Genomic DNA, 27,740 nt, shown 5'->3' with positions numbered 1-27,740 from the left:
TGCGGTTTATATACACAATGGAATACTACGTGGCAATGAGAAAGAATGAAATATGGCCTTTTGTAGCAACGTGGGTGGAACTGGAGAGTGTGATGCTAAGTGAAATAAGCCATACAGAGAAAGACAGATACCATATGTTTTCACTCTTATGTGGATCCTGAGAAACTTAACAGAAACCCATGGGGGAGGGGAAGGAAAAAAAAAAAAAAGAGGTTAGAGTGGGAGAGAGCCAAAGTATAAGAGACTGTTAAAAACTGAGAACAGGGAGAGAGGGAAGATGGTGGCGTAGGAGGACGCTGGGCTCACCCCGTGTCCTGCTGATCACTTAGATTCCACCTACACCTGCCTAAATAACCCAGAAAACTGCCAGAGGATTAGCAGAACGGAGTCTCCGGAGCCAAGCGCAGATGAGAGGCCCACGGAAGAGGGTAGGAAGGGCGACGAGGCGGTGCGCGCTCCACGGACTGGCGGGAGGGAGCCGGGGCGGAGGGGCGGCTCGCCGGCCAAGCAGAGCCCCCGAGTCTGGCTGGCAAAAGCGGAGGGGCCTGACGGACTGCGCTCTGACAGCAAGCGCAACTTGGCATCTGGGAGGTCATAAGTTAACAGCTCTGCTCAGAAAGCAGGAAGGCTGGAGGACAAAGGGAGGGAGAGCTGCTGAGCCCCGGGACGACAGAGCTCAGTAGGCGGGGAAAAAAGGCGCTCGCCAGTGCCATCTCCCTCGCCCATCCCCCAGCCAAAATCCCAAAGGGAAACAGTTCCTGCCAGGGAACTTGCTTGCTCCACGCAAACACCCAACTCTGTGCTTCTGCGGAGCCAAACCTCCGGCAGCGGATCTAACTCCCTCCTGCTGCCACAGGGCCCCTCCTGAAGTGGATCACCTAAGGAGAAGCGAGCTAAGCCTGCCCCTCCTGCCCCCGTGCACCTTGCCTACCCACCCCAGCTAATACGCCAGATCCCCAGCACCACAAGCCTGGCAGTGTGCAAGTAGCCCAGATGGGCCACGCCACCCCACAGTGAATCCTGCCCCTAGGAGAGGGGAAGAGAAGGCACACACCAGTCTGACTGTGGCCCCAGCGGTGGGCTGGGGGCAGACATCAGGTTGGACTGTGGCCCCGCCCACCAACTCCAGTTATATACCACAGCACAGGGGAAGTGCCCTGCAGGTCCTCACCACTCCAGGGACTATCCAAAATGACCAAACAGAAGAATTCCCCTCAGAAGAATCTCCAGGAAATAACAACAGCTAATGAACTGATCAAAAAGGATTTAAATGAAATAACAGAAAGTGAATTTAGAATAATAGTCATAAAATTAATCGCCGGGCTTGAAAACAGTATACAGGACAGCAGAGAATCTCTTGCTACAGAGATCAAGGGACTAAGGAACAGTCAGGAGGAGCTGAAAACCGCTTTAAACGAGATGCAAAATAAAACGGAAACGTCCACGGCTCAGATTGAAGAGGCAGAGGAGAGAATAGGTGAACTAGAAGATAAAATTATGGAAAAAGAGGAAGGTGAGAAAAAGAGAGATTAAAAAAAATCCAGGAGTATGAGGGGAAAATTAGAGAACTAAGTGATACACTAAAAAGAAATAATATACGCATAATTGGTTATCCCAGAGGAGGAAGAGAGAGGGAAAGGTGCTGAAGGGGTACTTGAACAAATTATAGCTGAGAACTTCCCTGAACTGGGGAAGGAAAAAGGCAATGAAATCCAAGAGGCACAGAGAACTCCTTTCAGACGTAACTTGAATCGATCTTCTGCACGACATATCATAGTGAAACTGGCAAAATACAAGGATAAAGAGAAAATTCTGAAAGCAGCAAGGGATAAACGTGCCCTCACATATAAAGGGAGACCTATAAGACTCGTGACTGATCTCTCTTTTGAAACTTGGCAGGCCAGAAAGGATTGGCACGATATCTTCAGTGTGCTAAACAGAAAAATATGCAGCCGAGAATCTTTTATCCAGCAAGTCTGTCATTTAGAATAGAAGGAGAGATAAAGGTCTTCCCAAACAAACAAAAACTGAAGGAATTTGTCACCACGAAACCAGCCCTACAAGAGATCCTAAGGGGGATCCTGTGAGACAAAGTACCAGAGACATCACTACAAGCATAAAACATACAGACATCACAATGACTCTAAACCCGTACCTTTCTATAATAACACTGAATGTAAATGGATTAAATGCGCCAACCAAAACACAGGGTATCAGAATGGATAAAAAAAACAAGACCCATCTATTTGCTGTCTACAAGAGACTCATTTTAGATCTGAGGACACCTTTAGATTGAGAGTGAGGGGATGGAGAACTATTTATCATGCTCCTGGAAGCCAAAAGAAAGCTGGAGTAGCCATACTTATATCAGACAAACTAGACTTTAATTAAAGGCTGTAACAAGAGATGAACAAGGGCATTATATAATAATTACAGGGTCTATCCATCAGGAAGAGCTAACAATTATAAATGTCTATGCGCCGAATACCGGAGCCCCCAAATACATAAAACAATTACTCATAAACATAAGCAACCTTATTGATAAGAATGTGGTCATTGCAGGGGACTTTAACACTCCACTTACAGAAATAGATAGATCATCTAGACACACGGTCAATAAAGAAACAAGGGCCCTGAATGATACATTGGATCAGATGGACTTGACACATATATTTAGAACTCTGCATCCCAAAGCAACAGAATTTACTTTCTTCTCGAGTGCACATGGAACATTCTCCAAGATAGATCATATACTGGGTCACAAAACAGCCCTTCATAAGTTTACAAGAATTGAAATTATACCATGCATACTTTCAGACCACAATGCTATGAAGCTTGAAATCAACCACAGGAAAAAGTCTGGAAAACCTCCAAAAGCATGGAGGTTAAAGAACACCCTACTAACGAATGAGTGGGTCAACCAGGCAATTAGAGAAGAAATTAAAAAATATATGGAAACAAACGAAAATGAAAATACAACAATCCAAACGCTTTGGGATACAGCGAAGGCTGTCCTGAGAGGAAAATACATTGCAATCCAGGCCTATCTCAAGAAACAAGAAAAATCCCAAATACAAAATCTAACAGCACACCTAAAGGAAATAGAAGCAGAACAGCAAAGACAGCCTAAACCCAGCAGAAGAAGAGAAATAATAAAGATCAGAGCAGAAATAAACAGTATAGAATCTAAAAAAACTGTAGAGCAGATCAACAAAACCAAGAGTTGGTTTTTTGAAAAAATAAACAAAATTGACAAACCTCTAGCCAGGCTTCTCAAAAAGAAAAGGGAGATGACCCAAATAGATAAAATCATGAATGAAAATGGAATGATTACAACCAATCCCTCAGAGATACAAACAATTATCAGGGAATACTATGAAAAATTATATGCCAACAAATTGGACAACCTGGAAGAAATGGACAAATTTCTAAACACCCACACTCTTCCAAAACTCAATCAGGAGGAAATAGAAAGCTTGAACAGACCCATCACCAGCGAAGAAATTGAATCGGTTATCAAAAATCTTCCAACAAATAAGAGTCCAGGACCAGATGGCTTCCCAGGGGAGTTCTAGCAGACGTTTAAAGGAGATATAATACCTATCCTTCTCAAGCTATTCCAAAAAATAGAAAGGGAAGGAAAACTTCCAGACTCATTCTATGAAGCCAGTATTACTTTGATTCCTAAACCAGACAGAGACCCAGTAAAAAAAGAGAACTACAGGCCAATATCCCTGATGAATATGGATGCAAAAATTCTCAATAAGATACTAGCAAGTCGAATTCAACAGCATATAAAAAGAATTGTTCACCATGATCAAGTGGGATTCATTCCTGGGATGCAGGGCTGGTTCAACATTCGCAAATCAATCAACATGATACATCACATTAACAAAAAAAAGAGAAGAACCATATGATCCTGTCAATCGACGCAGAAAAGGCCTTTGACAAAATCCAGCACCCTTAATAAAAACCCTTGAGAAAGTCGGGATAGAAGGAACATACTTAAAGATCATAAAAGCCATTTATGAAAAGCCCACAGCTAACATCATCCTCAACGGGGAAAAACAGAGCTTTTTCCCTGAGATCAGGAACACGACAGGGATGCCCACTCTCACCGCTGTTGTTTAACATAGTGTTGGAAGTTCTAGCATCACCAATCAGACAACAAAAGGAAATCAAAGGCATCAAAATTGGCAAAGATGAAGTCAAGCTTTCACTTTTTGCAGATGACATAATACTATACATGGAAAATCCGACAGACTCCACCAAAAGTCTGCTAGAACTGATACATGAATTTAGCAAAGTTGCAGGATACAAAATCAATGTACAGAAATCAGTTGCATTCTTATACACTAACAATGAAGCAACAGAAAGACAAATAAAGAAACTGATCCCATTCACAATTGCACCAAGAAGCATAAAATACCTAGGAATAAACCTAACCAAAGATGTAAAAGATCTGTATGCTGAAAACTATAGAAAGCTTATGAAGGTAATTGAAGAAGATATAAAGAAATCGAAAGACATTCCCTGCTCATGGATTGGAAGAATAAATATTGTCAAAATGTCAATACTACCCAAAGCTATCTACGCATTCAATGCAATCCCAATCAAAATTGCACCAGCATTCTTCTCGAAACTAGAACAAGCAATCCTAAAATTCATATGGAACCACAAAAGGCCCCGAATAGCCAAAGTAATTCTGAAGAAGAAGACCAAAGCACGAGGCATCACAATCCCAGACTTTAGCCTCTACTACAAAGCTGTAATCATCAGGACAGCATGGTATTGGCACAAAAACAGACACAGAGACCAATGGAATAGAATAGAAACCCCAGAACTAGACCCACAAACCTATGGCCAACTCATCTTTGACAAAGCAGGAAAGAACATCCAATGGAAAAAAGACAGTCTCTTTAACAAATGGTGCTGGGAGAACTGGACAGCAACATGCAGAAGGTTGAAACTAGACCACTTTCTCACACCATTCACAAAAATAAACTCAAAATGGATAAAGGACCTGAATGTGAGACAGGAAACCATCAAAACCTTAGAGGAGAAAGCAGGAAAAGACCTCTCTGACCTCAGCCGTAGCAATCTCTTACTCGACACATCCCCAAAGGCAAGGGAATTAAAAGCAGAAGTGAATTACTGGGACCTTATGAAGATAAAAAGCTTCTGCACAGCAAAGGAAACAACTAACAAAACTAAAAGGCAACCAACGGAATGGGAAAAGATATTTGCAAATGACATATCGGACAAAGGGCTAGTATCCAAAATCTATAAAGAGCTCACCAAACTCCACACCCGAAAAACAAATAACCCAGTGAAGAAATGGGCAGAAAACATGAATAGACACTTCTCTAAAGAAGACATCCAGATGGCCAACAGGCACATGAAAAGATGTTCAACGTCACTCCTTATCAGGGAAATAGAAATCAAAACCACACTCAGATATCACCTCACGCCAGTCAGAGTGGCCAAAATGAACAAATCAGGAGACTATAGATGCTGGAGAGGATGTGGAGAAACGGGAACCCTCTTGCACTGTTGGTGGGAATGCAAATTGGTGCAGCCGCTCTGGAAAGCAGTGTGGAGGTTCCTCAGAAAATTAAAAATAGACCTACCCTATGACCCAGCAATAGCACTGCTAGGAATTTATCCAAGGGATACAGGAGTACTGATGCATAGGGGCACTTGTACCCCAATGTTTATAGCAGCACTCTCCACAATAGCCAAATTATGGAAATAGCCTAAATGTCCATCAACTGATGAATGGATAAAGAAATTGCGGTTTATATACACAATGGAATACTACGTGGCAATGAGAAAGAATGAAATATGGCCTTTTGTAGCAACGTGGATGGAACTGGAGAGTGTTATGCTAAGTGAAGTAAGTCATACAGAGAAAGACAGATACCATATGTTTTCACTCTTATGTGGATTCTGAGAAACAACAGAAGTCCGTGGGAGAGGAGAAGGAAAAAAAAAAAAAAAAAAAAAAGAGATTAGAGATGGAGAGAGCCAAAGCATAAGAGACTCTTAAAAACTGAGAACAAACTGAGGGTTGATGTGGGGTGGGACGGAGGGGAAAGTGGGTGATGGGTATTGAGGAGGGCACCTTTTGGGATGAGCACTGGGTGTTGTATGGAAACCAATTTGACAATAAATTTCATATATTAAAAAAATAATTAAAAAAAAAAGAACCTGATTACAACCTTGTGAAACCCTATGCAGAGCACCTAGGTAAGCAATGCCTGGACCCCTGACTCATGGAAACTGTGAGATAATAAATATGTGTGGTATTAAGCTGCTAAAAAAAAATAAATAAATAAAAAAAAATAAAATAAAAATAAAAACTGAGAGCAAACTGAGGGTTGATGGGGGGTGGGAGGGAGGGGAGGGTGGGGGATGGGTATTGAGGAGGGCACCTTTTGGGATGAGCACTGGGTGTTGTATGGAAACCAATTTGACAATAAATTTCATATATTGGCAAAAAAAGTATAAAATAATAATAACATAAAAAAAAAAAAGAACTGGTCTTCCGTAGCAAAATGATTACTTTATTCCTACAAGAGGCAGAATGTATGGGATAGAATGTCTAAGAAGGGCAATTAACAGCATACATGAGTTAACAGTCTCTTTAAGTCAGCAATTTTGTTTGTAGAAATTTGCCTCTTTAAGGATATAGTCATGTTTAAGTACGAAGACTTAGCTATAAGAATGCTTATGGCAACATTATATTGAGAAGTACAAAACTTGAAGGCATCATAAGACACCAACTATCATTAGCTACTGGACTTTTCAGGCCTAAAATCTATTTAAGAAAAAATGTTTAAAAGATGTTTAAAGTTTTATCAAGCAGTAACTCAGAAAAACTGAGTTTTCTCAATGATACACAATCTAAAAGCCAGTTTTATATGAAATCTATTTTAGGATGTTTTCTATTAACATATTTCATATATTTAGCTTCAGAAGGATAACACTTCATTTACAGAGACTAATAGCTAATAAACATTTTTTAAAAGTTCAGCTTCGCCAGCAAATAAATGCAAATTAAAACAATAGGGAAAAAAACCCAATAGGATATTATTTTCCACTTGTACAACTGGCCACATTTTTAATACTTAGTTGGCAATGGTGGGAAGCAAGCAATCTCACATATTGCCTATACAAACTTAACTAGTATGGCCTCTTTGGAGTGCAATTTGATAGCATATTTCAAAAGCTTTAATAATACATGTGCTATTTATCCCAGAAATTTTACTTCCACTTTAACTTAAAGAAATAATCATGGTCTATATAAAAGAAGTAGTTACAAGGTTATTAACTGCAAAAGTGCATACGACAGTGACAACTAACTGAATGTATCCTAAAGGTCCAACAATAATTATGTAAAAATACTGTAAGATAATGAAATTCTATTCACTTAGGGAAATGATGTTGTGGAAGGATGGTTAATGACATGCAAGAATCTTCATTATACAGTATTAAGGGAAAGAAGTACTACATGTACATTATAATTCCATGTTAAAGAAAAAGATAAGGCTGGAAAGCTACCCATCAAAATGTTAATGCCTCTAGCAGCTGCTTCTTAAAGGTAAGATTTTGAGTGACTTAAGTTTTCCTCTATCTACCTATCTTTATTTTCTAGTTTTTCTATAATGAATATGTATTACTTACCAAATAAATTTGAGTGGTGATGCACTCAGACTCACCATCAGAATGTATTACTTATCAAATAAATTAAAAGCAGTAATTTTGTTAAGGATATATTTTTACAGTTTCTTAAAATTAGAAACCTAATAAACATTTTTTTTATTTGTCTAATATAGGTGTATTTTGTGGAAGCAACTGACTGTTTACAATATTGGTTCTTTATGATAATCAAGACTGTTTACATATTTCTAAAAAGAAGACCTCCATTATCAGTAATGCTAACTTATTTATGACAAGGTGGAATTGGTACTTCCCTTCTCATTTCAGTGTCCTTTTTATAATAAGATAGTAGAAATCCCTCAGCGTATGAAGGAGAGGAAGCTAGACATACAAGTTTGGATTAGTGCATCAAAGAAAGACAGTTGCATAAAGATGCGGACAAAAAGTGGTTAAGCAAGTTGGAGGCAGAGAGCATTTATCATTAAACTCATTCTGAGGGGACCACCTGAGAAAGTTCCATCATTGTATTTTTAAGTGTTGCAGTAATTACTATAGTCTCTTATGTATGTAGGAGAGAAAAATTAGTATTCACATTCATCTTTATATTTTAAAGTCACTTCCTAAATCATTACAAATAGCCTTTCTACCTACTTGTCAATGGCCAAACTCCTATGTCCAGCTGTCATCTTGCTCTTTAATTCCAGACCTGTGGCCCACTCTGCACAAACTAGCTGTGTGTTTAGACAATCTACTTAAGCTCTCTATGTTTCAGTTTTCTCATTTATAAAATTAGCTTTTGAGGATTAAATGAGTTAATAGAAGGAAAGCACTTTGAATAATGCCTGATATACAATAAGCATTCAATATTATTAGCATTCTTCCTACTAGTATTATTTTTGAACTACTCTCTTCAAAAATGTCCTGAAATCTAATATACCCAAAACAGTATAATTTTATGCCTGTTCAAAATTCTTGCTGTATTTGGTTTTTAGATGTAAAGTACTAGAATTATCACTTTCCCCAAGTGATCCACTTACTCAAGTTAGAAATCTTGGTACCATAAGACTGTGTTACTACTCCTTCACCACCTAAAGTATCTTCACACTCCTACCTCTCACATAGGGACTTCTCTCACTAGATGATGATTATCCTGGTGACAGGGACTATACTATTATTTTCAGCATTTCATGAATTGCCCTTACTGTTGACATCTGTGTATCCCTGGCAGCTGGTAAAGTTTCTTTCCTACATTAGATCCCCAATAAATGCATCTTCCAGTGTGCGTGTGTGTTTATGTACATTACATATATACCTATAATACTCTCTTTCTGTTTCCCTTAAAGCTTTAGCTTGATCATAACACTTTTAAAGTATATAATCATTCTATTCAGGAAGCCAATTATGTAATCATACCTTCAAAAAATTTACAGATATCATCTGATTAATTTTCAATGCTGGTGAGATTGTAGGAAATTCTTAACTCTCATACAATACTAGTATTAAGATAAATTGGTACAGACTGTTTTAAAAAGACACACTTTAAGAGCCATAAAATTTTTCATTGTATTTGCCTGAATAACTCGGTAAATTCACAGCAGAAACAAAAAGAAAACTGATTTGCAAAAACATTCATTATCCTTTCCTCTATAATGGAAAACAATCTGAATGATGAATTATAATTTTGAACTCTCAATGGACTATTATAGAGCTATCAAAGTTATTATTATAATGATGATAGCAACAGAAATACATGATGTTTTCTAAAAACTACGCTGAAATTACAACTATGTAAAAAGTTTAAACACATTGGAGTCTGCAAATGGAGTCTGTATTTTTGAATAATTTCTGATACTAAAATAAAAGCAATTTTAATCAGATGAATATATTACACAAGACATTAAACTATAAGTTAATATTTATTTTTTCTCTTTTTTTTTATTTTAGAGAGCACTCACAAGTAGGGAAGAGGGGTAGAGGGAAAGAGAGAGAATCTTAAGCAGGCTCCACATTCACCACAGAGGCCAGTGTGGGGCTCAATCCAACAACCCTGGGATCATGACCTAAGCTGAAATCAAGAGTTGGACGTTCCACTGACTGAACCACCCAGGTGCCCCTAAATTAAGATTTCAATAACATATTTCAAAACGTCATATACCTCTGGGTAAACTTCAAATATGGTGTGTAGTCTATTACAGCAGGAAAGTTTCCATCCAATCCCTCTCCCTTGAGGCAGAAGCTAAGAAACAAATAAATATGTCACATAATACATCAAACCTTTAAATTGGCATTAAGCATTATAAACAATCTCTGGTTCGAGACATTTGTTTCATCAAATTGTAGGTAAATTTTTTATTCATATTTTAGATGTTACTTGTTACAAATAAACACCTCAATAAAGATACTCTGCGTTCAATACCAATGACAAAGGACTGCACAATACACTCTAACCTGAATATATCATGCAAAAGAAAAATTTTCTGAGAAATCTGTTCAAACGTTATTTGACTATTTTAGTCTTCACTGGATTTTTAAAGACATCATTAGAGGATTTTCAAATGAAGACTTGTTCATGTTTTCATACAAATTCTTAGATGCCGCTGACTGTATTTTTAAAAGATTTAACTAATTAGAAGATGACAGTTTTTTAAACTATGAATAAGTGAAAGGGCCTGGGTCTTAGACCTAAAAAGAAAGCTTAAAAAAATTCCATTTGATCGTCAGTCAATCCTTTTTGAGGCCATGGCAACAGGAAAGGTTGCTACTTGCCCAAAGTCATACCAGGAGTCACATAAAGCCAGTAAAAAAACTCTAGACCTCTGGTCTCCCAATCCAGTAATCTTTGTTTTGTATGATGGTGTATCCAGTAGGATAATAAAAAAAGTGTTTAGTTTTATGGTCACTGTTATTAAAAAAGTACATCTACTAGGAACATAAACAAGAACATTTACAAGATGTAGGTGGATCTTTCAAAAAACAAATTATTCTATGAACTCCTATGTTCTGATTTCTTTGGGAAGTCTGCCTATTGAAATTCCATTTTCAAATGTTAATATCAAGAGTATCTTGGTATTGCTCCATACTTTTTCATGCTTGAATAAGGAGTGAGCCAAAGTGGCAATACTTTATAAGGGCTTTCCTTCATTTACAGAAATATTACTAATGTATCTTTAAGACATTTGCTTTCAGCTGATCATACAGTATCAATGGGTTACAACAAACCAAGAGTTCACATTCTTATCCCAAGTTTTCTTTTTGCACCAAAAAACAGAAATGTAAAGGATTCAGACAGAACCAGCAGGATGACAGGTGAAAAATTAATACACTTAGAAGGATCAAAAAGACAACCTCCATATGGCATCTATCATTTTTGTATTCTAAACAATTAAGCTAATAACCTAATACTACTTTATTAAATTTTAAACAGAGGAAAGTTATACTGACAAAATGAAAATATTTTGAAAAGGAAGTAATTTGCTAAAAAAAAAAAAAAAGGTACCCTCAGTGGAAATGAGCAGCATTATATTTCTATTAAAGATCTAACAGTAGATTTTCATTTAAGTTTTATACTTATTTTGTTGACACTCTTGGATTTTAACTGATATTTTTCAATAAAATTGTAATATTTCCATTAATCTTATGTTTGAATTGTTATAAACAAACTTTTTATTTTTAGCATAATGTAAAATCTTAGATCAATTAAAGAATACAAAAAGATACTTCCATGAATATATGAAAACTTACATTTACATTTTTAGAACTTATACTCTTAGTCTGAAATAAATTCATCTTGTTGATGATAGAAGCAAATATTAACAATATTTCTGATGGCCCAGATATATAATATAAACACAAGATACCAAACACATCATGCCAGGAGTTTTTTATTTCAACGCATGAGATCATGAAAATCTTTCTGGCTTTCCATCTACTTTCAGTGCATCTTTTCATTTTATAGCAGTAGCTGAAAAATACTAAGAGATAAGATCCAAAAACTTCCTTCAGGGCTACAAGGGTACATAATCTTTTGCTGGGGAGATATAGTCTAAGATTTGCCCAAACTACAGAACAAACATGTCAGTTAAATCCTTAACTTTGAGACAGTCTCTTTGCTGAGAGCAAACCCAGTTAGAAAGCTGATGTTACTGGAAAGGGAACGACATGAATCAAATATCAATATTCAGCTGTGTGCTTTACTTCTTATTAGCAAACCAAGAATAAAAGCTAAGTAGAAACTGGTATGAGGTAGAATAATTTAAAACCTGAATACATTTAGACTGAGTACCTGAAATCAATGGCATTGAGTCCAAGCAGCATGCCAGCAAGCATATTTGCTTCCTCGCCCAAGACAATTGCTCCATCGTCATAAAATCGCCTATAAAATGAAACGGGTAAATATATAAATATTAAAAACAGACTGAAGTCTCCTCTGTAGAAATTATTTAGAAACCACACTAAGGTATAAAGAACTAAATTTTATTTATCAAAATAAAAACTATTTGGATCAGCCAATTCTTGAAGATATTTAGGAAAAAAAACAAAAAATGCCGCCATAAGAACAACAAAAAATTATTCTAAGTATTTCCACCACTTTTAAAAAGAACTTCCAAAGTAACTCTTTCAACTGGCCAAGACTGCCTAGTCTGTTTCCCTAACAGCGAAGCAATATAAATGTAATCTGAAAGGTGGAAAATTCACATTTTTACTGGTCTAATTTTGAAATTCTGTAGATATTATTGTATACATAGAAAAAGATAAACACACATTGCTTTTCTGTAAGTACAAGAAAGTCCACTTATTAACTAAATGGAGAACTAGAGAGATGTGATCATTAGTAATTCATCCTAATCTTTTAACACTACAATACTGAGCTAGCAGGGTGTTTGCGTATGAAAAAGGAAGTATTCATTATCTCTGACAAAATAAATTATGAATCCACCTCTCTTAATTCTTGTAAAGCTTATTGTTTTGGTTAATGTCAGTTTTTAAAATACTACAATTTTATTTTAAAATATTTAAAATAAGTATTTTGAGAAAATATTATGATACGAATCTATGGCATTTTTCCACAAATAAGTACAATCATTGTATTTGCTTTCTTTTAAAAATAATACTGTGCAAAAACTAGTTTATGTTCAATAACCAGGCATCATTTGATTGTATTACCTATATATATTAGATATAGACAGTGGACACCACTCTGTAAGATCCCACCAACTAAAAGGAAATTTTAGTAATGGAATTTTATTAAATTTTATTAAATTTTATTTATTTATTTTATTTATTAAATAAAATTAATTTTATTTAATTAAATAAAATTAAATAAAATTTATTTATTTATTAAATTAAATTATTCCATTTTAGTAAATGGAATTTGTCTTACTCTTTTTAGTCATGAGTTTATTAAGGCTGCAAAAAAATTTAATAAGCTCATAATCCACCAATTTTGCATAGTTCATAGTTTAAAAAATACTTTTACAAACATATCCTTTGATACTTCTTTAAAAAGTCCATGAAGCAAAGGTGGAAAGAACTATCATTAGTTTCAAATTTTCCACCAAAAAAAGTTAAGAGTTAGGTTAAAACAATTTGCCCAAGCTCATGCAGATAAACTCCTCAAGGAAGAAACATAATTCTTCTTACTTTAAGTTCTATATATTTTCTTTTAAACCTTATCACTTCCTATAAAACAAAAATATTTAAAGAGAATTTAACCTATATTATAGTTCATAAGGAATTTTAAATGAGTGAAAAGTACAAAGGAGAATAAGAGACCTTCTGTCAGATACAAACAAATATGTGGGAAGACTTGCCTCAATAGATGTTTTGTGTTTCCTTGGAAATATGGGAATTGCTTTTATTGATTTATGTAAAAAGAGAAAAACTAAAACTTCCAGCCTAACAGAGATTAACAAAATAAATGGAAAAAATTTCTACATACTTAAGGTTTTCCACAAAAAGGTAAAGATATTTAAATAAATTTATATACCTGAGATTTTGCCACTGTTCCAATAGCTAAAATGGCTGTTGACAAAATATTTTGACTCCGAAAAGAGTTATGATTACAATGGCTCTAGAGCCCAAATTCTGTTGAACACATGCCTTAAAAAGAATTCTGGTTTTTGATAACTGGGAATCACCCATTATTCCTAGTATTTCCCTATATAAGAAAAGGTCTTTTTTTTTTTTTTCTTTTTTCATTTTGAGTCCACCATGCTTAAAAGTACATTCTAAGAGTCAGATCAAAACTATTTCTGCTTATTCCTAATGTCAACATTGTGTTAGGGACTGCTGAAGAATACCAAAAACACACACATATCTCACCAGTTTCAGAGATTTCTTAAAGTCTAAAGATCTTATACAATATTCTTTTGAGGAGTTCTTTGGCTTAAGTTTTACTAATAATTTTTTAAGTAAACCAATATAACTGAAACACTTGCTATATGTGAAATAATTCCACTTAAATAAAACAATACCTGAAGTGGAATGCTGCATAGACCTCATTTATTATGAGTTTTTACTGAACCAGAGGGGATGGGAGGACAAACGGTAGAGGAAGAGCTACTTAACGAGGTGTCCACTGTATGCTCCACATCTTCACTATTAATGCAAGCTAAGAAAAAAAGTATTTTTCATAAAATACACTTCTGAGATAACATTTAAAAAATAATTCAGTATTCAAAAAATACTGAGTTAAAGTGATCTGAACCGAAAAAGGTATTTTTATCATTTAATCAAAGACATTACTCACATGTATTAAAGAAGAAGCTGTTAGGAAAAATTAATTTTTTTATTCTCTTTATCAAATCAACATATCAGTTTTGACTGGAAATCTGATTCTTGTTATCAACCCTTTCAAAGACTTCAAGAAAACCTGTAAACATCTACATTTTATCTTATAGAAAAACTGGAGCATTAATAAAGTTTGCTTATATAACATGTAACAAATGAACCAAGGGTAAATCCTAAATGACTAAATTCAATAATAGTAAGGTATACACTAAAAAAATTCCCTTTCATTGAAAATATTTTTTGTTCTAAAGAAAATAATTGTAGGAGAAGGACCTAACCAAAACAGTACAATGAATTGCTAAAATATATTATAAACACTGAAAGTACCAAGGTGAAAAAGATGTATTAAAACTTCAATTTAAAGCTTTATACATTAGATTGTATCCCTAAAGAAGTGTTACATGTTAGAAACAAAGAAAAATTATGAGCAACTACTGATATTACTGTATCTGGAGGAAAAGCTTCCACTGTAAAAATTTTTTTTCATGTTTATTTTGAGAGAGAGAGAGAGAATGAACAAGTGGGGAAGGAGCAGAGAAAGAATTCCAAACAGGCCCGTCACTGACAGTGCAGAGCCTGATGTGGGGCTTGATCTCATGAACTGTGAGATCATGACGTGAGCCTAAATTAAGAGTTGGACGCTTAACCAACTGAGCCACCCAGGTGCCCTGCTTCCACTTTTTATTAGGTATACTCTTTCCAATCATGTGTTGACTACAAAAATATCAGAAACCAGAAAACCATTTAAAATAACACCCTAATAACAACCGTACTTTTTCTCTTATCATATATAATTTAACTCTCATTGAAATATATCTCTATAATTCTTTCTTTGGTGTTCATTCTGTAAAACTATTTGAAGGCCCTTCAGGTACTTCAATAACAAATACCCTTTGGATGGCATCCAAAGGAACCACCAGAGTATCATACTGATACTATATAATATCATGCTTCCAATTTTCCTTTTTTGAGAGTCAAAAGTTATTCTACACACTGAAAATGCAATACTAAAGTATGAGAAAGTTTCTCTTCTAAACCAAAGAAATTTCATTATCACATTCTTGCTCCCTTGCCCAGTTTAGTCTCTATGTATGAAATTTTAAGGGAGGAAGTTAGAAAAGTCTCCCTCATGACATCCAAAATAGATTATAGTATTATAAATAAATGTTATATTCCATTCAAAGACAAACTGAATCAGAATGAAACCTGACTAAAAAGTAAATCTCCAAATATCTTGCTAAGAATGTGAGATTCATTAATTATTTTATCAACAAATATAGAATAAGTTCCTACTATGTGGCAAGAACTGTGCCAGGTATGAAAGTTAAATAGTGGATGACCTAAGCATGGTCCCTCTCCATGAAGCTTACCGTCTAGGGGAGGGGACAGGCAACAAACAAGAGAAGAAGGTAATTAGACTTGATAAGTAGGATAAGCAAATAAATAGGTTGTTGAAGTAGAGAAAAACTGAAGGGGAACTCAACTCTGAAGAAAATCACTATTAGGAAAGGCATTCTCAAGGGTTGAGCCTTTATGCCCAGAGAAGTCTGATCACACAGGGCTCTGTAGGCCATATAACATTAATAGTAAATGTGAACATTTACTGAGTGCCAAGCACAGTTACAAATGCTTGATATGAATAATCTTCCTTAACTTTACCAGCACATATTATGCCAGGGAGGGATTAAGAACTTGTGTAAGACTCTACAGATAGAAAGTGGTGAAACTAGGATTTGACTCCAAGAAATATGTTTGAAGAGAAACCATTCTAGACCTAAGTGGGAATTAACAGAATATTTTTAACATTTAAGAAGATTGGCTGGAAGATAAATGGCTAGAAGGGGGAAAACTGGAAGCTCAATTAGGACACCAATAAGGGAGTGTAGACAAGAGATAAACAAGGTATTTATTACTGTAACCATCATGGAGATTGAGGTAAATAGATCAAGATATATTTTGGAGAGAGGATTGACAAGACTTGATAATTAGGAATTATTATAGAAAATGAGGGAGAAAGAGAAATCAAATATGAATTTTAGATTCTGACTTGATCAACCATGTAGGTAGATTGTGAGACCACTTGTTAAGGAAGAGGTAAAGACGATTAGGGGGGAAAAAATCTGATCTAAACTCGCTAGCTAGAGATTTAAGTGTGGTGTCATGATCATACAGGTGGTATTTAAAGCCATTCTAAAAATTCTACGAAGACAGAAAGGAAAATGAATAGAGAATAAAGATCACACAATACAGGGCTAAGTCAGGAAATACTGATCTTTCAAAGTTGTGAAGAGCATGGAGAATGAGCTTCTTTTCACAGAGTCATTATTTTATCCCATTCCATCTTGATTTGATGTCAATCAAAATATACCACTGGATATTTAGTACAAAAAAAAAAAGGCAATATGCTAGTGCAAACACACCAGCTACTGCATGCAGAGTAAAGGAATGAGGAAGGGGAAAATGAAAGAATAAACTATCAACTAGTACTCAGGATGTGGTGGCACCAAACTGAGTTTTTTAATTTAAAAAAATTTTTTTTAATGTTTTTATTTATTTTTGAAGGAGAGAGAGACAGAGCATGAGCTGGGGAGCAGAGGGAGAGGGAGACATAGAATTTGAAGCAGGCTCCAGGCTCCGAACTTTCAGCACAGAGCCTGATGCGGGGCTCGAATTCATGAACTGTGAAATCATGACCTGAACCGAAGTCGGACGCACAACTCACTGAGCCACCCGGGCACCCCTTTCCTTTTTTTTTGAATGTTTACTCATTTTTGAGAGACAGCGTGTGAGTGAGGGGGCAGAGAGAAAGGGAGACACAGAATCCGAAGCAGGATCTAGGCTCTGAGCTGTCAGCACAGAGCCTGACACGGGGCTCGAACCCATGAACTGCGAGATCATGACCTGAGCTGAAGTCAGACATTTAATTGACTGAGCCACCCAGGCGCCCCATATTGAGTTTTTTAACACAGAATGTATTCTTGGTCTGTAGGAACAGAGTTCTGGAACAAAGTGGCAGGTTCCTTCTTTAGTAGACACCTTCTGTCTGCTGCTGGAACACATCAGTTTTATCTTCCTCCTCTATTTCCAACTGTGTGGGTATGTCTGTTTCACTGGCTGGCTGTCTTTCAAATGAGAATCTGATCTGCCTTATAGACAAACCCTGTGGTTGACAGCAGGCTTCCATTAGTTTGCTAAGTGTTGTATGCCTCTTAATCTTTTTTTTATTTTTTATTTTTTTGATGTTTGTTTATTTTTGAGACGATGCGAGAGACAGAGTGCAAACAGCAGAGGGGCAGACAGAGGGAGATACAGAATCTGAAGCGGGCTCCAGGCTCTGAGCTGTCAGCACAGAGTCTGACGCGGGGCTCGAACCCATGAACCTCGAGATCATGACCTGAGCTGAAGTCGGACGCTTAACCGACTGAACCACTCAGGCACCCTTACGCCTCTTAATCTTAACACTGCACCACAGAAGCAACCTGACCCAACACCTTCAAATTAATATGATCATTTTTCTCAGTCTTGACTCCTTCCTTGGGCTTTTCATTGACCATGGAGAATTTCAGAGTATCCTCCTCTGCCACTTCACAAAGGAGGTATCAGGTCCACACTGAATGAGCACAGAAGCAAGTACCAGTAGTGGCATAAGAAGTACTTCATTTCTTTTTTATGACTGAATATCAGTCCACAGTATGGAATATATACTGTTTATTCATTTGCCAATTGATAGGACATTTGGGTTGTTACCATTTTTTGGTTATTATGAGTAATGCTGCGATGAATGTCCGTATATATGCTTTTTGTGAACATATTTTCAATTCTCTCGGAAATACATATACACCTATATGCATATGTAGATATATATGTATAGATCTATACATAGATCTATAGATAGATACACACACATACATATATGTATCCATATATATAGGAGTTATGTGCTGGGTCATGTGGTAAATCTATATTTAACTTTTTGAGAAACTTCCAGACTGGTTTTCAAAGGGGCTACATGATTTGTTTCCTTCTATCAATGTATGAGGATTTCAATTTTTCCAGCTCCTTGCCAATACTTGTTATTATTTGTTCTTTTGATTTTAGCCATCCTAGTGGATGAGCAGTAGTATCTCATTGTGTTTTTGATTTGCAATTCCCTGTTATTGATGTTGAGCATCTTTCATGTGTTTATTGGTCATTTGTACATCCTCTCTAGAAAAATGCCTATTCAGATTCTTTGCCCATTTTTAAATGTTTTGTTTTTGTTTTTATTACTAAGTTGTAGGAGTACTTTATACATATTTTAGATTGAAGTCCCTTATCAGACATTTAACTTTGCAAAAATTTCCTCCCATTCTTTGGATCATCTTTTCACTTTCTTGATGATATTCTTCAAAGCAAAAAGGTTTTAAGTTTGATTATGCCAATGTATCTACTTTTTCTTTTGTGGCTTGTGTATTTGCTATTATATCTGGGAAATTATTCCTAATCCAAGGTCAGGAAGATTTACATTTATGTTTTCTTCCAAGAGTTTTCATGGAAGTCTGATCCATTTTCAGTAATTTTTGTATATGAAATAAGGTAGTAGTACACAAGCAAGTTTTATTAATGTTTTTCATCTTAATAATATAAAATATAAATATTTTATTTATATTTTTATGAAATAAATTATTTTAAAATATTTAATATTTAATATATTTTAAATATATATTTATAAAATATTTAATTATTATATTTTATAATTTAAACAGATTCAGATTCTAAGTCTTTCTTAGCTCTTGAAAGATATGGTAATTTTTCACTATTCTATCTACTTTTCTGTAAGTGGGAAAAGTATTTATCACCTCCTTTTTCACTTTGTGACAGCTCAGTTAATTTTTGAAGTTTTGTTTCATACTTCACTCCTTCCTTCTCTTACACCTACTATAGTATAAAAAAATTATTATTTCTTCTGAGTACAACTTTTGTCATAAATTAAGTACTGTGGTACAATTGTAAAGTAACAAACAGGTCTCTACAAAACTAATTTTATCTCTACTTCATATTTTCCATATTTGTTACTTCAAATTCTTACCAGAATGGTTTCAATCTTGTTTCAAGTATCACATTTGTGTTTTTTAGCTTAACTTTTCTAACTATTTTTCAGTCTGTGGGTAGGGAGAAATTAAAACTTGGAACAAATTAATTCAGTTTCTACTTTACTTCTCTATTTCTCAGTCTTCCCAATAACCTACAAAAACAATTGCCCACCTTTTTTTTTTTACGCTTGGATTCTAATCTCAACTCTCTAACCTCCCAACTCTGGCTATTTCCCAGTAACCCCTCAATCCCTAAACCAGAAACCCTGCAAGGGTTGTTTCCAACTGCTAAGACATCCTCCATCTTAGCAAAAAACAAACAAACAAAAAAAAAAACAAAAAATAAAATCACTTGTATTTCTCTAACACTACAGAGCCATGTGATGTGCTCCTACAAGATAATTTACTATATTTCTGTTCCCCTACTTCTTCACCCAATCTTATCCTTGGATTTTCACAGATTATTATTCTCAAGCTTGCCTATCTTAGCTCATGTAGCTCCTCCTTCTGTCCTGGGGTAAACACTTGCATCACCATTTTAAAGGACGTCATTACTCTTTATCTGTGAAGACTAGAACAAGAAAAGAACACTTGATTCAGATACTCTCAAGATTCCTAAAGGACCAGAGATCATTTCTCATTGTTCTACAAGCACTTATGTCAGGGAGCATCCAGACAAAAGGTAAGGTATAACTATTCTTTCCAATAGTTTGCTTGCATTTCACAAAGCTAATCTTCCAAATAGGTATGTTTCAGCCAGAGGTTCACAATCAAATTTATTTATAATTAAGAAGTTTCTTTGGTTTGACTTCAGTAAAAAAAAAAAAAAAAAAATAGCATAGTTTTGTTTTGCTTTTAAAAAGGAAGACTTTTTGCAACTGCATTTTTTAACTTCTAAGATGAGAATTCTGAAATAACACCCTCCTTCCTTTCCTGGAAATTAGAGCCATTGTATTAGCACTTAAATACTATGGGTGCGTATATTATATAAACATATATTTGCTTGCATATGTGTAGAAACATTTACTAAGCCATGTTTCTGTTTCAATAATGTATGCTTATATATTTTTACAAGAGTATTTTTAGTTCATGGACTTTTTTAGAGACGAATCATTTCCTTTTTATCAAAAATAAAGCTAACACCTAAGAACAAGCCAAAAAGCATTTCCCTTTAAATATTTGAACTACTCAGTCTAAAAATAATCTATTCAAGAACTATTTCTACTCCACTCATTTGTCTAAGAAGCAAGACTAACAACTTAGATTATCAATGCTTTAATTTCTATTCAGAAGACTATCATAACTTTAATGCAACTTTGCAAATGCACAGGAGATGATTATTGTGTAAACTTCATTTTGATTTCATTGATTTAGGATTTATAGGTTTGATCTATGAGATTCTTATACTACTTTTATCTTCAAAACCTTAGTATCCTCAATATTTAGTATCTTCCATAATTAAACTTATTTACTAGAAATAATAAATAGAAGTAACAAAATTTTCATTTCACAAAGTTCATCTCAAACATCTAAGAGTTCATCATTTCACTGCCCAAGGAATCGTACTGCAATAAAAGAATTCAGTAAGTATATATCAAACAATTATGTGACATGATGGAAGTGTTAGTGGTATGACAGTAATCATTTGATAGTAATAAGTGTATCAAATCAACATGTTGTACACCTTAAACTTCAAAATATGTCAATTATACCTAAGTAAAGTGGGAAAAAAACAAAGCAAAAATGTATCATAATAAATGCCCACATTTTCTCAAAATCCAAAATGCCAAATATTGCAACAGGACATGGAAATTAAGATTCCAGACATAAGAGTTCTTTATATATGGCCCTAATTGCTCTATCAAAACTGGTTTATAGTTGTCACTCTTTTCTTCTCTTTCAGAAATATGATTTATGAGGTAGTAATATGTATGGTAATTTAGAAGTGCCTAAGGCAGTGTGGTCCAATAGAATGTTCTACATATGTGCTGTCCAGTTTGGTAGTCATTAGCTGCACATGCCTACTCAACACCTGAAATGTGACATGGCAACTGAAGAAGCGATTTGGTAATTTTATTTACTCTTAACTGACAGTAATTTACATGGTGGCATGTGGTTAGTGGCCACTGTATTGAATAGTACATGTTTAAGGTACTGAAAGTACTGAATATTTTCATTTACAAATACTTTTGAAATGCAGAAAATCATTTTTTTAATAACAGTTATAAGCATAGAGATTAGCAGACCACAGTTTTATAGGCATGCCTGTTGTCCTAATATGAACCTTTTCTTTTATCATTGTAAAAAAGTAAAGTAACATGGCACAGTATGTCATCTCTTACGTGCATACAACCTAAGAAAAACAACACTAGTCTAGCCTGCCTTAAAAAGACAACTGAGCAATCACTAGTTATATGTATGAATTAAATGAAAGAAATAAAATAAGTGTAATACAGAAAGAGAAAGAATGCTATAGGAATCTGATGGTGAGATTTTTCTTCAAATTGGTCAGGGAAAAGCCTGTGGAGAGAATGGACTTCAACTATTAAAAGCGTGAGAAATAGAAATGATTCAGAAAGATACTCTAGGTATAATGTAAAGCCTGAAAAGATAAACCCAAGAAGATGCATGGTTAGCTGACAAATGGCATTTTCCTGAGAAGATAGTGGGTTTACCTGAGCAGTACAAAAAAGAGGAAATAAAATAGCTATGGACTTAAGAAAGGAATGAATCTTCATCTTATTCTTACTTCTAATCTTTAGGTGATTCTTCTAAATACATATTTGAAAATCAAAAAGACTTTTAAACCTGGTTGTTTTGAAGTCTCTCAGAGCTGTAGAGATGTATTCAGATAAATGTTTTTCCATGAGTGCTACTCTAATCCAGGCTCTACCCTAAAAGGAAGAAGAAAGAATCAAATGTGAAAAAAAAAATTACAAGTTAAAAAAATATTTTGTCCACTGTCATCAAAAATATAAGCATTTTAATATGTAAAGAACAATTCAGTCAAAATATACATTTGATAAAGACTAAAAAATATTTAAGTAGATAAGAACAGGTAGGTTTTGATTATATAAAGTTTGTTTTTTTTGTCATTTGTTTCTCTAAATATATAGGGTACCGTATGTCATACTAATTTTCTATCCGCTGAAGAGAGGTAACTATTAATATTGAGTTACTCGGGTCAGAGACTTTACGTAACTCTTTACTTCAATGTCCAAATCAACATGCTAATTAAAAGGAGTCCCCTTATAAAACATGAAGAACAGAGTCCATTCTTTTTTTTTTTAAATGACCATTGCCACACCACTTGTTTAAGAAAACTTCCCACCTATCCTTCCAGAGGGAGGTTTTAGATAACTAATATTGAACCAAATTTCATTACGTACCATGCATCCAAATCATGAGTTACTGAGTTTGCACCCATAACATTCTAAAACTATTACCAAATATTTTAACTGGAAAAAACAAACTCAAAATAAAGTTACACAAAACCATATATTTTGGTAGAAAATCACATAAGCAGACAATTCTGACTAAATGTGAATAATTTAATTTTACTTTTGAAAGGGGTAGTATCATTCAATAGTTGAGACTAGCCAGTTTTGTTTTTGTTTTTAATAATCCAAAGCATTTCTCCTGGACTCTGTTTAAAATTAAAGAATATAAGAGGTCACATTTGTAATGAGAATTTTTTAATTCGTTTGCTTTCATTTTCACGCAGCCCTCCCACCAGTCTCGAGAAAATCTATGAAGATTAATGAGATAGAAAATCAAAACAATGCAATGGCAGTTGAGAATAAAGGTGATGCTAATCATTATACATGATGGTCAATCACCTGGTATGGAGAAAAAAAGCATTTTTAAAAAAGTTTACTTATTTATTTTTGAGAGAGAGAGAGAGAGAGAGAGAGGGAGGGAGGGAGGGAGGGAGGGAGGATGAGCAAGCTGGGGAGGGACACAGAATCCAAGAAGGCTCCGTACTGTCAATATGAGAGGCCTGACACAGGGCCCAACTCACAAACCATGAGATCTAAACTCACTCACAAACCCTGAGATCATGACCTGAGCCAAAATCTTGAGATCATGACGTGAGCCAAAATGGAGTCTGATGCTTAACCAACTGAGCCACCCAGGTGCCCAGAAAAAAACAAAAAAACAAAAAACACACACAACGTTCTTTAGAAATGTCTATACCTCTAGTGAATTCACCAAACCTCTGGATAGGAAAGATCAAAAAGGAGTCAATCTAGACAGTGCTAAAACCTGACCAACTAGAAGCAGCAGTATTGTGAAAAAAAGGAACGATATGAATGTGATTAGCAGGGCAGTCAACTTGTTCATCAAACTCAAAACCCTTTTTTGTTTGCCCAGGGCTCAGTCTATTATTCCTGCTGAGTAAGCCTTGGGGAACCTACAAATAGCAGTGGATGATCAGAACAAAAGGAAGGAAGAAGCAAGCCATTGGTCAGCAGTCTCAAGTTTCTCTCCCGAAATTTCCTTTGAAAGACACAGAGACTGGTAGTGGTGGTTTGAATCAAAAGGCTATGATTTCACCAGAGCAGAAGGTGGGAGAGTTGCCCGCCAGAGAAAGTTAGACACAGGAGACTGTGCTATTGCTAGATAAGAAATGTGGGGAAAGTCCTGCTTCCTGATTTATTAATTTCAATTCATGCAAAACTGGCCTGCACCTAATTTCCTGTCCTTGTATGTTTGTGGAATTCTCTATTATATTGTGATAATACACTGTGCTAATTTTAAGTTTCTTTTCTTTCAACAAAAGAACTTTAACTAGAACAGGAGATAAACAGACTTATAAAAGTTGTTGGGGCCATAAAGTGGGAAAGCCTTACAGCTTGGCTTAATTAATATATGCTTAGCTCTGGCTTAAGATACATTAAGATATTTATATACATTAAAATACTTAATCTTCTCACACAATACTTATTGTGTGAGTTACAATACTATCCCTACTTTACTCTATGAGGAAACAAAAAACAGACACATTGAGAAGACAGGAAACATCTCACCACCAAACCAACCAACCTAACTGAACTAAAATCTATACACTCTATACACTCTACCTCCTGTTTCAGGGGATAACCTATAATCATTTAAGAGAGTAAAAAGACAAATTACAGAGTAGGTAAAGATATCTGCATTATATACATATGACAAAAAGCTCTCATTTATAAAATACAAATAATTCTTACAAATCTATAAGAATAACTCAACTAAAAATTGGGCTTGCAAGGGAAAGATTTTATAGATTCTACTTCTTTGGTATTTTAGGTACCAAAATATTCAGATGTTTTCTTCCTTTTTAAGTTAGTTTTATAATTTTTTTCAAAGAATTTGTCCATTTCATCTAAATTTAAAAATTCCTAGGTATGGTGACTTGGTTAAGTGTGCTCCTCTTGATTTCAGGTCAGGTCAAGATCTTGTGGTTTGTGAGCTTGAGCCCTGCATCAGTTTCTGTGCAGACAGTGCAGAGCCTACTTGGGATTCTCTCCCTCCCTCTCTGCCTCTCCCCACCTTGGAATAAATAAATAAATCTTAAAAAAATAAAATTTATAGGTATGAATTATTCATAATATCCTTTTAGGATTTTTAATGCCTATAAGGCCTATGGGGTTGGTTGGCCTATTTCTGATACTGGTAATTTATAATCTTTTTCTCTGTATGAATAGTCTTGTTAGAAGCTTACCAATTGTATTAATCTTTTTAAAACCACCACCTTTTAGTTTTGTTGAGCTTTTTCTATTGTATATATTTTTTCAATTTAATTGAATGTTTTCCCTTTATTTCTTTCCTTCTTTTTGGATGTATTACTTTTCTTAAATAGCTTCTTGAGATGAAAACCTTGATCAATGACTTTCAGCCTTTATTTTTTTTTAATACATAACAGCCTACGTAAGTCTTTTTTTCTCTAAGCACAAATTTTACATGTTATATTTTCATTATCACTACTTTCCATTTATTTTTCCATTTTAATTTTAACTTCTTTCATCTGTGACTTATTTAGAAGTCCTTCTCAATTTTTACTCACATAAGCATTTTCTAGTTATATTTTCGTTATTAATTATAGCTTAATTCCACTGTGATCAGAGAATACATTTGAGATTATTTCAATCTGAAATTCAATGAAATGAATTATAACTCAGCATATGATCAATTTTTGGATAAGTTCTGTATGTGTTTGGTTTGAATGAGTATTTTGAATGAATATTTATACATTCTTACATACTTCAGTTCTCTGGTACTACTAATCCTTATTAATATTTTCTACTACAATTACTTAAAAGTCTACTATTTGCATCTCCAATAGATCTGTTTCAATTACCTTGTTTTATTTCTTAGTTTTGGTCATTAGATCTTGTTTCCTGATATGCATAGTGAGCGGTTTTTGATTGAATACTGGACACTGTATATAAAAGTTTGTAGCTGCACTAATGCTACCTTTATCTAGATTTATTTTTGCTCAGGTAGGAAGGGAGTGTACTTAAACGTCACTTTTCACTGTTTAAGGGCACCAATTGTAAGACTTTTTTGGGCTGGTCTTTGTCTGAATATCTCTTACTCCCAAGGTGGAATCTTTCTGGGGTCACAAATAAATGTCTACAGTATTTTACAAGGCCCCTCCAACTTGTTTGACCTTAAACTCTAACCTCTTTATCTCCAGAACAAAACTGTGAAATCTTTATAATCAGCTTTTTTAGCTTCCTACCTGCAGCTTTCAGCCTGGTTTATGAGACTTTTGCTCTATGCTTCAAGTAGCTAAAAGTTGGCAAACACCTCACAGGAAAACTGCATGTATAACTTCAGACACATTTGTCTACAGCTATCTCAATAAAGTCCTGGTTTCAGTGGCAGGTCCAAGCTCCACCTTCTGTTTCTTTAGCCTAGAGAAACTAAAAGAACTCCCAGCACTCTCTGATTGACTCTGTATCAATGATGTGAACAGACAAATGTCCTTAGGCTAACAGCCAAGATGAAAGTAGGGCTCACACCTCATGTACAATCCTTCTGTCTAGTACTGTGGCCACTTAAGTCCTCATGCCTTGTCTGTTCTCTTATGTCTTAAATTTATTGTTTTGTGTATTTTATCCAAACTCTACCGTTGTTGGCAGAAGGGATGCTCTGATACAAGCTACTCTGTCATCACCAGAAGCAGAAACTGGTTCATTTCTCACCTCCAGGATCATCTTTTTTTTTTTTACTTCAGTTATATCCTTCTACTATGACTCCCTCAATGTGCATTCTCCATACTGCACTCAGTTGATCTTTTTGAAATGCAAACCACATTACAATACCCTATTATTTAAAAAAATTAAAAGAAAGAAACCCTCAAGTAGCTCCCCATTGCATTCAGAGTAATATCTAAACTCTTAACATACTCTGCTTCCTCTGCTTACCATTTGAACAGCACATTTCTTTCTGTAATTCACATCTTGGCTCAAATGTTGTTGCATCACACAAGCCTTCCCTACCCAACCTATCTAAAAGAGTGTCCTTTCTTCCACCACTCTGATCACTTTCTAACTTCTTAACCTGTTTCATTTTTTTAAGGCCCCTGAGATTATATTATATATACACTGATTTGTTATAATTACTGAAACATTACACAACATTTGTTCTCTGTCATCTTTTCACCAATGCCACTGTATCCTCAATATTTATTAACAGTTTCTAGCACACAGTAGACAGTCAATAGATACTTGTTGAATAAGTGGATAAAACTAAAGTAGATAAGTAACTTGCTCATTGCCAGTAGGCATTAGAGGTACCAGTGACAAGTGGGGAAAAGGAATGATGTGAGGAAAATGGTCTTTCATAAAGATTCATATGAACTTAGTATTTAAAATGGAAAGAATGTAAAACAAATGGGCAGAATCAGAGTATTTCTGGTTTCTGCCTAGGAAACCAATTTTTATTTTTAAAGCTCCCCAAGTATGTCTGCCATTCTTCCAGGTTTGCAGCCATCACGATAAAGAATTAGGAATAGGAAATGTCAAGCGGTGTTTTAAGGGACAAGAGGAGACAGATTTGTTAGTAATAGAAAATGATTATAAAAATCATGTCTTCACAAATCTATCTTACTGTAAAGTTCTAGTATTTGATAACTCTGGTGTATCTGTGATTAATAGCCCCACTGTCCCTACCTCTTTCGGTAGAAAATTTGGCTAACCTGCCTCTAAGAAAGAGCAGTGATAAAGT

The 27,740-nt window shown here is 35.0% G+C and overlaps 2 protein-coding genes across 5 annotated transcripts in view; both read right to left on the bottom strand.

Moving 5' to 3' along the window:
- The window catches only part of RUNDC3B (RUN domain containing 3B), a 156,830-nt gene that overhangs the window by 66,315 nt on the left and 62,775 nt on the right, over positions 1-27,740 (bottom strand). For all 4 annotated transcript variants that reach the window (XR_006196672.1, XM_042916982.1, XM_042916960.1 and 1 more), the window contains 3 exons: positions 22,332-22,417; positions 11,945-12,034; positions 9,818-9,898 (listed from right to left, as the gene is read on the bottom strand). Coding sequence is in view for 3 of the 4 variants with exons in the window: in XM_042916982.1 (XP_042772916.1) it covers positions 9,818-9,898; positions 11,945-12,034; positions 22,332-22,417 (257 nt within the window). In the remaining variant the exon portion in view is untranslated. The remainder of the gene's footprint in view (positions 1-9,817; positions 9,899-11,944; positions 12,035-22,331; positions 22,418-27,740) is intronic.
- Positions 17,444-18,005, bottom strand: LOC122213624 (small ubiquitin-related modifier 2-like). The gene is made up of 2 exons (XM_042927682.1): positions 17,919-18,005; positions 17,444-17,665 (listed from the first exon to the last, which is right to left on the bottom strand). Exons 1-2 carry the CDS (start codon positions 18,003-18,005, stop codon positions 17,477-17,479), a joined length of 276 nt encoding a protein of 91 aa, XP_042783616.1. The 3' UTR covers positions 17,444-17,476.

Source organism: Panthera leo, chromosome A2 (assembly GCF_018350215.1).
Source record: "Panthera leo isolate Ple1 chromosome A2, P.leo_Ple1_pat1.1, whole genome shotgun sequence".
Lineage (NCBI taxonomy): Eukaryota > Metazoa > Chordata > Mammalia > Carnivora > Felidae > Panthera > Panthera leo.
Note: the sequence above shows the minus strand (reverse complement) of the source record. Positions and strands in the feature narration are given on the sequence as shown.

Bases quoted from the DNA above. Each gene is read 5' to 3' on its own strand.
- LOC122213624 (XM_042927682.1), bottom strand. From the start codon at position 18,005: ATGGTCAATGAAAAGCCCAAGGAAGGAGTCAAGACTGAGAAAAATGAT. The intron at 17,666-17,918 runs GTGCAGTGTTAA...AATAAAAAAAAG, and splicing joins TGGGTCAGGTTGCTTCTGTG to ATTAAGAGGCATACAACACT.